The following is a 10,583-nucleotide window of genomic DNA, read 5'->3' as shown; positions in this document are numbered from 1 at the left end:
CAGACAGAGAGAGAGACAGGCAGACAGAGAGAGGGTCAGACAGGCAGAGAGAGAGACAGGCAGACAGAGAGAGAGACAGGCAGACAGAGAGAGAGACAGGCAGGACAGAGAGAGAGACAGGCAGACAGAGAGAGGGTCAGACAGGCAGAGAGAGAGACAGGCAGACAGAGAGAGAGACAGGCAGACAGAGAGAGAGACAGGCAGACAGAGAGAGGGTCAGACAGGCAGAGAGGAGAGGACAGGCAGACAGAGAGAGAGACAGGCAGACAGAGAGAGAGACAGGCAGACAGATAGAGAGTCAGACAGACAGAGAGAGAGTCAGACAGACAGAGAGAGAGTGTCAGACAGTTAAGAGTCAGACAGGCAGAGAGAATGGGACAGACAGAGAGAGTCGGACAGAGAGTCAGACAGACAGACAGAGAGAGTCGGACAGACAGACAGAGAGAGTCAGACAGACAGAGAGAGTCAGACAGACAGAGAGAGTCGGACAGACAGACAGAGAGAGTCAGACAGACAGAGAGAGTCAGACAGACAGAGAGAGTCAGACAGACAGAGAGAGAGACAGGCAGACAGAGAGAGAGACAGGCAGACAGAGAGAGAGTCAGACAGACAGAGAGAGTCAGACAGACAGAGAGAGTCAGACAGACAGAGAGAGTCAGACAGACAGACAGACAGAGAGTCAGACAGACAGAGAGAGAGTGTCAGACAGAGAGAGTCAGGCAGACAGAGAGAGTCAGGCAGACAGAGAGAGTCAGACAGACAGAGAGAGTCAGACAGAAAGAGAGAGTCAGACAGACAGAGAGTCAGACAGACAGAGAGAGTCAGACAGACAGAGCGAGTCAGACAGACAGAGAGAGTCAGACAGAAAGAGAGAGTCAGTCAGACAGAGAGAGTCAGACAGACAGAGAGAGAGAGTCGGACAGAGAGAGTCAGACAGACAGAGAGAGAGAGTCAGACAGACAGAGAGAGTCGGACAGACAGAGAGAGAGAGTCGGACAGACAGAGAGAGAGAGTCGGACAGACAGAGAGAGAGTGTCAGACAGTCAGAGTCAGACAGGCAGAGAGAATGGGACAGACAGAGAGAGTCGGACAGAGAGACAGGGAGTCAGACAGACAGTCAAAGTGAGACAGCGCTACGAGTATTTCTGGATGGGGGGGTAAAAGTCAGAGGATGGCCGAGGCTGGAGGGAGGGAGGTATTAGTGTGTTTCTTAGAAGGTGCTGCAAGGTCTCTGTGCCGTAGTATAAACCTTGCCCGTTACCTTCGCACTGAGAGATTATGTTCCTGTCAACAGGATTTGACAAAAATAATGTCCAGCACAGAGGGACAGGCTCCAAAAAGACTCGAGTGGGTGAATGAGGCACTCAACTCCCCACCCCTCTCCCTGCACCATGACATTACCTCACCCAGGCCAACACCTGGGGGAGAGAGACAGAGAGAGAGAGAGAGAAAGAGACAGAGAGAGAGAGCAAAAGAGACAGAGAAAGAGAGCAAAGAGAGGGAGTGAAAGAGAGGGAGCGAAAGAGAGGGAGTGAAAGAGAAAGCGAAAGAGAGAGAGCGAAGAGCGAGAGAGGGCGAAAGAGCGAGAGAGGGCGAAAGAGCGAGAGAGGGCGAAAGAGAGCGAAAAAGAGTGAAAGAGAGCGAAAGAGACAGAGAAAGAGAGAGTGAAAGAGAGAGAGCAAAAGAGTGAGAGTGAAGAAGAGAGGGAGTGAAAGAGAGAGCGAAAGAGAGAGCAAAAGGGAGAGAGAAAGAGAGCCCGAGCGAAAGAGAGTCAGAGCAAAAGAGATGGAGAGAAAGATTGAGAGAGATAGGAGAGAGAAAGCGAGTCGGAGCAAAAGGGGGAGAGAGAAAGAGTGAGACCGCCGCACCCTCGTTTTGAGGGTCACCCACTCCTGGTCACATATCATTCTGTTGGTCAGTGAGCGAGGTGGAAGTACGATTCCTGCTTGTGCTGCCTCTGGCAGTCAATAAGCCCAGCTGCCCTTCAGTGTGAGGAGAATTCTGTCGGGGGGGGGCGGGGGTTTGAATGGTGTATAGTTTGATCGATTGGGGGGGTTAAAGTGCTTGATGCCTGGCCCTTGTGACCTCCAAGGCCCGCCTCAGCTCAGCAAGATTGTCCAGCAGGCTGGCCACTTCGTCCATCCGTCCGCCTGCTTGGCGTCAAAGACATAGGCCTTGATGTTGTCGATCTGTTGCTGCAGCAACTCTTCCTCGATCTCCTCCTCCTCCTGCTCCTCCTCCTCCTCACACTCGAAGGGGTTGAGTCCTTCAGAGGGCGGCCGGTCCTCCTCGAAGGGATTGGTGGAGGCATGGCCCTCGAGGCCCCCTCCCTCCTCCTCCCCGCCCTCCAGGAAAGGATTGACTTCCTCACCTCGGCCCTCAAAGGGGTTGAGCCCCGAGGCTGAGCTCGCAGCACCGTTGACGGTGGGGCCCGGCCGAGGGTCGGGCTCGGACCCGGCCCCGGGGGGCCCGCTCTCCGCTTTCTGCTTCTCCCGCGCGTCCCACTCCGCCTCCAGCTGCCGCAGGTTCTCCTGCAGGGTGCGGGCCTCGCTGACCCTCCCAGCCTCCCGCGCCTGGGCGAGGAAGGACTGGATGTTGGCAATCTGCTCCAGCAGTGGGTCGTCCAGCTGCTCAGCGAACGAGCAGGAGGAGGCCAGCCAGCCGCTGTCACGGATAACGGCCTCCGCTCGAGGCAGGGCCTGCGGCGAGGGCGCCCGATCCCGAACCTGAAGGTACAAAAGGAAACAAAAAATAAGCTTCCAACATGTCAGGGAGGCGAGGAGGGAGATTTATAAATGTTGTTTTTGTAATGAAGCAACGGTTCTAATGTAGGGGAATGCCAATTTGAGCACAGGAAGATCCCACAAACAGCAACATTGGTAAATAGCCGAGAGCTTATTACTGCAGTGATGTCAGAGAGTGGGCGGAGCTGGGCTGTCTGTTAGTTTCTTACTTTCGTTTTAGGCTGTTTGCTGCAGGGTGTGTTTTAGTTTCGTTTTCAGAGCTGGATAGCTGCAGTCACAGCCAGAAGGTGTATGAATCTCTGTCTGTAATCTAAAGACTGTAAATCGATCCTGGTGATTTAAAACTAATAACAGCAGGTGACTTTAACCTGATGAGCTTCTGTTGAAAGGTTTTGTTTTAAGTCTTATGGATGTTAAAAGGAAAGTAAGAATTATTTAGTGTTGTATTCTTTGGGGGTTGTATTTGAATTGATGGTTGCTAAGATATTCACTGTATGTTTTAAAACTTGAGTTCATAGAATAAACATTGTTTTGCTTTATTCCATTTCTGCTGTCCCACACCTGTAGAGTGGGCCGTGTGCTCCCCGTACCACAATATATCATAAGTTGTGGGTCAGGTGAACTCAATGATACACTTTGGGGTTCTCCAAACCCTGGCCTATAACAAATTGGGGGCTCGGGGGGGATAAAAGTCGATCTATTGGATTGGCTTAGTGAACTTAAAGACAGTGAGGATGAGCATATTGTGGGTGCTTTTCAGGTGTGGTATTTTAGTTAAAGTGGGGAGTGTGTTGTGGACAATGGTTCTTTCAGAGGCTCTGAAGTTTTTAAAGTTGCCTGAGATAGAGTTTGACTCATTGGAAATGGCAAAAATTCAGTTACAAATTAAACAAATGGAACATGAGAAAGAATTAAAGCAGCTTGAATACGAAAGAGAGGGGAAAAAGAGAGAGACAAAAGGAAAACAGAAAGAATAGCCCTAGCAGACCAAAAAGAAAGAGAAAGGGAGATACAGATCGGGGAAAAAGATAGAGAGATTTTGAACTTCAGAAAATGGCCATGAAACATGACAGTCAGTTAAAATTGGCAGACGTAAAGGGAAACGTACAGTTGGATGGTAGTGATGAAGGTAGTGAGAAAGAGCGTCAAAGTCGAAGGTTTGGTGGGGATATATTTAAATATGTCCAAGCACTGCCAAGGTTTGATGAGAAGGAGGTAGAAGCCTTTTTCATTTCATTTGAGAAGGTGGCTAAACAAATGAAATGGCCACAAGACATGTGGGTATTACTGATTCAAACAAAGCTGGTAGGTAGAGCTAGTGAAGTGTTTGCATCACTACCGGAGGAGGTATCTGAGACGTATGAGGAGGTGAAAAAATCCATCTTAGGTGCTTATGAACTAGTGCCTGAAGCCTACAGACAAAGGTTTAGAAATTGAAGGAAAGAATTTGGTCAAACATACATGGAATTTGAAAGGATCAAACAGAGAAATTTTGATAGGTGGATAAGGGCTTTGAAAATAGATCAAACATATGAAGCTCTCAGAGAAATTATACTTTTGGAGGAGTTTACAAGTTCAATTCTTGACGTAGTGAGAACTCATGTGGAAGAGCAGAGGGTTAAAACTGCGAGATTAGCAGCAGAAATGGCAGATGATTATGAATTAGTTCATAAATCAAAGCTTGGTTTCCGACATCAGTTTCAGCCTGTGAGGGATAGAAACTGGGGATATGAGAAATACTCAAGTGGTAAAGGTAAAGGTGATCTGATGGGAGATAATAAGGAGAGTGTACCTCAGATTAAAAAAGAAACCCAGGAGGGTGGAAAAGAAATGACAAATTTCAAATGCTTTCACTGTAATAAACTAGGCCATGTAAAGTCACAGAGTTGTTGTTTGAAGAAAAGCGCTGGGAAGGCTGATGAGGTAAAACAGGTTAAGACAGTGGGGTTTGTTAAAGTGGGAAAGGAAAGCCCAAGTGAAGCGAAGGAGGTGCAAAAGATTGCATAGCCTGATCAAGAGGTGATTGATAAGAAGGTGCCAGATCTCTTTAAAGAATTTACTTGTGTGGGTAAAGTTTACTCATGTGTATCAGGAGGAGCAGGTAAAGAAGTCACAATTTTAAGAGATACAGGAGTTAGTCAATCTTTAATGGTAAGAGATGAGGAGTTATGTAGTTTGGGAATAATATTGCCAGAAAAAGGGGTAATGTGTGGAATTCAGGGTGAGAGGAGTAGCGTTCCATTATATAAAGTAAAGTTGGAAAGTCCAGTGAAGAATGGTGAAGTGGTAGTAGGAGTAATAGATAAACTATCTTGTCCAGGAATACAGTTTATGTTGGGTGATGATATAGCTGGATCACAGGTGGGAGAGATGCCTACTGATAAGCCAGTGGAAAATCAGACAACTTAAGTGTTGAAGGACGAATATCCTGGGATTTGTCTGGATTGTGTAGTAACAAGGTCGCAAAGTCACAGGTTAAGACAAGATGAGAAATCAAAGAGTGAAGATGAAGTTGAAGTGCAATTATCAGAAACGATTTTTGATCAGATGGTTGAAAAAGAACAAGAACAGGTGGAGGATGAGGCGGATATTTTTAGTTCACGAAAATTGGCGGAGTTACAACAAAGAGATATAGAAATAAAACGGATGTATCAGAAAGCATACACGGAAGAGGAATCTGAGTGTATACCAGAGTGTTATTACCGTAAAAGTGATGTCTTGATGAGAAAATGGAGACCTGTACATATGCAGGCGGATGAAAAGTGGGCAGAAGTTCATCAAGTAGTATTGCCGGTAGGGTATAGCAGGGAGGTGTTGCGAGTTGCACATGAGGTACCAGTGGGAGGTCATTTGGGAATAAGGAAAACTCAAGCTAAAATACAAAAACATTTTTATTGGCCTGGACTACATAAAGATGTAGTTAAACTTTGTCAATCATGTCATACATGTCAAGTGATAGGGAAACCTCGAGCAGTGGTAAAACCAGCGCCCTTAGTACCCATTCCAGCATTTGAGGAGCCTTTTACAAGGGTCCTAATTGATTGCGTAGGACCGCTTCCTAAAACAAAAGTGGGAATCAATATCTTTTGACTATAATGGATGTGTCTACTAGGTTTCCAGAGGCCATTCCAGTACGTAATATTACAGCTAAAAGGATTGTGGAGGAGTTACATAAATTCTTTACGAGTTATGGACTACTCACAGAAATACAATCGGATCAAGGATCAAATTTTACCTCAAGGTTGTTCAAAGAAGTTATGGATAGCTTAGGAATAAAACAATTTAAATCAACTGTGTACTATCCAGAATCACAGGGAGCGTTAGAACGGTGGCATCAGACATTAAAGACAATGTTGAGGGCTTATTGTCAAGATTATCCAGAGGATTGGGATAAAGGAATTCCATTCGTATTGTTTGCAATTAGGGATGCACCTAATGAATCAACCAAATTTAGTCCTTTTGAACTAATTTTTGGTCATGAGATAAGAGGACCACTTAAATTGATTAAGCGGACAAGAAATCCAAAGTTCGTAGTTTTGCCAGTGGCGATAAAGTTTTAGTGTTGTTACCAGTGGTAGGTGAACCTTTAAAAGCTAGGTTTTGTGGACCTTATCAGATTGAAAGGAAATTAAGTGAGGTGAATTATGTGGTAAAAACACCAGATAGAAGGAAGACTCACCGAGTGTGTCATGTGAATATGCTTAAAAGGTACTTTGAAAGGGAAGGAGAGAAAAAGGAGGTTTTAATGATTCTAACTCAAAGTGACAAACCAAATCCAGATGACTGTGAATTTGACATACCTCAAATTAAATTGGAAAATGAGGATGTTCTTAAAAATTGGGATAAATTGTTGAGTTACCTTCCAGAGGAAAAACAAACTGACCTGAAAGAGTTATTGATATCACATGGGCAAGTTTGTAGAGATAAGTTGGGAAGTACTAAAATGGCTCTACATGATGTAGATGTGGGAAATGCTGTTCCAATCAAACAACATTCATACAGATTTAACCCTTTAAAATTGGCACAGGTTAACAGAGAGATTGAGAATATGCTTAAAAATTGCATAATTGAAGTGGGTTGCAGCCAATGGAGTTCACCCATAGTGATGGTACCTAAACCAGACCGTACCCCACGGTTGTGTGTGGACTATAGAAAGGTTAATGCAGTTACAAGAATGGACTCTTATCCTAACCCACGTTTGGAGGATTGAATTGAGAATGTGGGACAATCAGTTTTTATTTCCAAACTGGATTTACTTAAAGGTTACTAGCAGGTACCTTTATCCGACAGGGCGAAGGAGATTTCAGCTTTTGTGACTCCAGATGGTATATACCAATTCAAAGTTATGCCATTTGTCATGAAAAACGCCCCAGCCACATTTCAACGGTTAACTAACAAAGTTGTTTCAGGATTACCCAATTCTGCGGTATACATCGGCGATCTGGTCATTTTCAGCCAGACATGGACAGAACATTGAAAACATCTGATGGAGTAATTCGATCGACTTCAGGAGGCGGGTTTGGTGATAAACCGAGCCAAAAGTGAATTTTGAAAAGCCCAAGTCACTTTCCTTGGCCATACAATCGGACAGGGTCGAATGGTCACACGGGATGTGAAACCAACAGTTATTGAGGAGTTTTCAATACCCTCGAGACAAAGGGAAATAATGCGATTTCTTGGCATGAGTGGATGGAACATTTGTGCAAACGTTTTGTAGTGTGATTACTCCACAGATGATCTTGCTGAAGAAACGTTGAAAATTTCAGTGGACAGCGGACTTTCAACAGGCATTTGACTGCCTGAAAGCTGTGATAACCAATGCTCCTGTATTGGAGAATTACAAGGGACTCTGTGATCAGATTGAACTGAAGTATCTGACTTTAAAGAGAAATGCCGAGGCGTAGAGAAATGGACGGATCGTGCAGAGACCTTCTTGTTCAAAGAGACTGTCAATCGAGAAGGATTTCAGTTGGAGGAAGAAAGAAAAATGGACGATATTATTATACCTGTTTACGTGTGTTGTTTTTTGAAACAAAAAAGTATATTTACTGTGTGCATTTCTTAAAGGATAGTGAAAAGGTGAAAAATGAAACCATCTTGAAGTTGATGGGTTTTTTTTTCTTGGGGAGAGGTGTCATGTGAGAGTACCTTTAAGAAATGTGTGTTTATAAATGGGTGTGTATATAAGTATCTGTAGTGAGAGTTCCTTTAAGAAATGGGTGTTTATAAATGGGTGTGTATATAAGTATCTGTAGTGAGAGTTCCTTGAAGAAATGGGTGTTTATTACTGCAGTGATGTCAGAGAGTGGGTGGAGCTGGGCTGTCTGTCAGCTTTTTACTGTCGTTTTAGGCTGTTTGCTGCAGGGTGTGTTTTAGTTTAGTTTTCAGAGCTGGATAGCTGCAGTCACAGCCAGAAGGTGTATGAATAAGGGGGGTCACCCATTTCAGACGGAAATGAGGAGAAATTCGTTCTCTCAGAGGGTCGGAAAGCTCTGGAACTCTCTTCCTCAGAAGGCGGGGGAGCGGAATCTGGGAATGTCTTTAGGGCCGAGGTGGACAGATTCGCGATTAACGAGGGGGGTGAAAGGTTATCAGGGGTTCAATGGGAAGGTGGGGTGGAGGAGCCGAGGGGGAATAGATGTGTTCGGGATCAAGGTGCCAACCTGGTTCCCCATCCAGAGTTCAGCTTCCCGCTGCGCCCGTCTCCTCTTCAGTTCTTCAAACTTCTCCAGGGTGGGGAGGGAGGTCAGGCCCAGGAGCTTCTCCTGTGGAACGGAGGTTTCAGAGAGAGCAGGGGAGGTTACACACTGCAGGCAGAGAGCGCAGGGCAGACAGAGAGAGCAGGGGAGGTTACACACTGCAGACAGAGAGAGCAGGGCAGACAGAGAGAGCAGGGGAGGTTACACACTGCAGACAGAGAGAGCAGGGGAGGTTACACACTGCAGGCAGAGAGCACAGGGCAGACAGAGAGACCAGGGGAGGTTACACACTGCAGGCAGAGAGCACAGGGCAGACAGAGAGAGCAGGGGAGGTTACACACTGCAGGCAGAGAGAGCAGGGGAGGTTACACACTGCAGGCAGAGAGAGCAGGGCAGACAGAGAGAGCAGGGCAGGCAGAGAGAGCAGGGGAGGTTACACACTGCAGGCAGAGAGCACAGGGCAGACAGAGAGAGCAGGGTAGACAGAGAGAGCAGGGGAGGTTACACACTGCAGGCAGAGAGAGCATGGCAGACAGAGAGAGCAGGGGAGGTTACACACTGCAGGCAGAGAGCACAGGGCAGACAGAGAGAGCAGGGGAGGTTACACACTGCAGGCAGAGAGAGCAGGGTAGACAGAGAGAGCAGGGCAGACAGAGAGAGCAGGGGAGGATACACACTGCAGGCAGAGAGAGCAGGGCAGACAGAGAGAGCAGGGGAGGTTACACACTGCAGGCAGAGAGAGCAGGGCAGACAGAGAGAGCAGGGGAGGTTACACACTGCAGGCAGAGAGAGCAGGGCAGACAGAGAGAGCAGGGGAGGTTACACACTGCAGGCAGAGAGCACAGGGCAGGCAGAGAGCGTAGGGGAGGTTACACACTGCAGGCAGAGAGCGCAGGGCAGGCAGAGAGAGCAGGGGAGGTTACATACTGCAGGCAGAGAGCACAGGGCAGACAGAGAGAGCAGGGGAGGTTACACACTGCAGGCAGAGAGCGCAGGGCAGGCAGAGAGCGCAGGGCAGGCAGAGAGCGCAGGGCAGGCAGAGAGAGCAGGGGAGGTTACAAACTGCAGGCAGAGAGCACAGGGCAGACAGAGAGAGCAGGGGAGGTTACACACTGCAGGCAGAGAGCGCAGGGCAGTCAGAGAGAGCAGGGCAGACAGAGAGAGCAGGGGAGGCAGAGAGAGCAGGGCAGGCAGAGAGAGCAGGGGACGTTACACCCTGCAGGCAGAGAGCGCAGGGCAGACAGAGAGAGCAGGGGAGGTTACACACTGCAGGCAGAGAGCGCAGGGCAGGCAGAGAGAGCAGGGGAGGTTACACACTGCAGGCAGAGAGCGCAGGGCAGGCAGAGAGAGCAGGGGAGGTTACACACTGCAGGCAGAGAGCGCAGGGCAGGCAGAGAGAGCAGGGCAGACAGAGAGAGCAGGGCAGACAGAGAGAGCAGGGGAGGTTATACACTGCAGACAAAGAGAGCAGGGCAGACAGAGAGAGCAGGGCAGGCAGAGAGCGGAGGGGAAGCAGAGAACGCAGGGGAGGTTACACACTGCAGGCAGAGAGCGGAGGGGAGGCAGAGAGAGCAGGGCAGACAGAGAGAGCAGGGGAGGTTATACACTGCAGACAAAGAGAGCGCAGGGCAGGCAGAGAGAGCAGGGGAGGTTATACACTGCAGACAAAGAGAGCGGGGCAGGCAGAGAGCGCAGGGGAGGCAGAGAGAGCAGGGGAGGATACACACTGCAGGCAGAGAGCGGAGGGGAGGCAGAGAGAGCAGGGCAGACAGAGAGAGCAGGGGAGGTTACACACTGCAGGCAGAGAGCGCAGGGCAGGCAGAGAGCGCAGGGTAGACAGAGAGAGCAGGGGAGGTTACACACAGCAGGCAGAGAGCGCAGGGCAGACAGAGAGAGCAGGGGAGGTTACACACTGCAGGCAGAGAGCGTAGGGGAGGCAGAGAGAGCAGGGCAGACAGAGAGCGTAGGGGAGGCAGAGAGAGCAGGGCAGACAGAGAGCGTAGGGAAGGTTACACACTGCAGACAGAGAGCGCAGGGCAGACAGAGAGCGCAGGGGAGGTTACACACTGCAGGCAGAGAGCGCAGGGGAGGCAGAGAGAGCAGGGCAGACAGAGAGCGTAGGGGAGGCAGAGAGAGCAGG

General features: G+C 48.4%; 1 protein-coding gene across 1 annotated transcript in view; it reads right to left on the bottom strand.

Moving 5' to 3' along the window:
• Positions 1-1,269: 1,269 nt before the first annotated feature.
• Positions 1,270-10,583, bottom strand: part of rbsn (rabenosyn, RAB effector) — a 41,878-nt gene continuing 32,564 nt past the window's right edge. The window contains 3 exon segments of the mRNA XM_072487935.1: positions 1,270-2,150; positions 2,153-2,726; positions 8,408-8,509. Coding sequence (XP_072344036.1) covers positions 2,056-2,150; positions 2,153-2,726; positions 8,408-8,509 — 771 coding nt within the window. The 3' untranslated portion in view covers positions 1,270-2,055.

The sequence above is a fragment of the Scyliorhinus torazame genome, chromosome 22, assembly GCF_047496885.1.
Source record: "Scyliorhinus torazame isolate Kashiwa2021f chromosome 22, sScyTor2.1, whole genome shotgun sequence".
NCBI classification, from domain to species: Eukaryota; Metazoa; Chordata; class Chondrichthyes; order Carcharhiniformes; family Scyliorhinidae; genus Scyliorhinus; species Scyliorhinus torazame.
The sequence above is the reverse complement of the archived record's forward strand: the minus strand, read 5'-3'. Positions and strand labels throughout refer to the sequence as shown.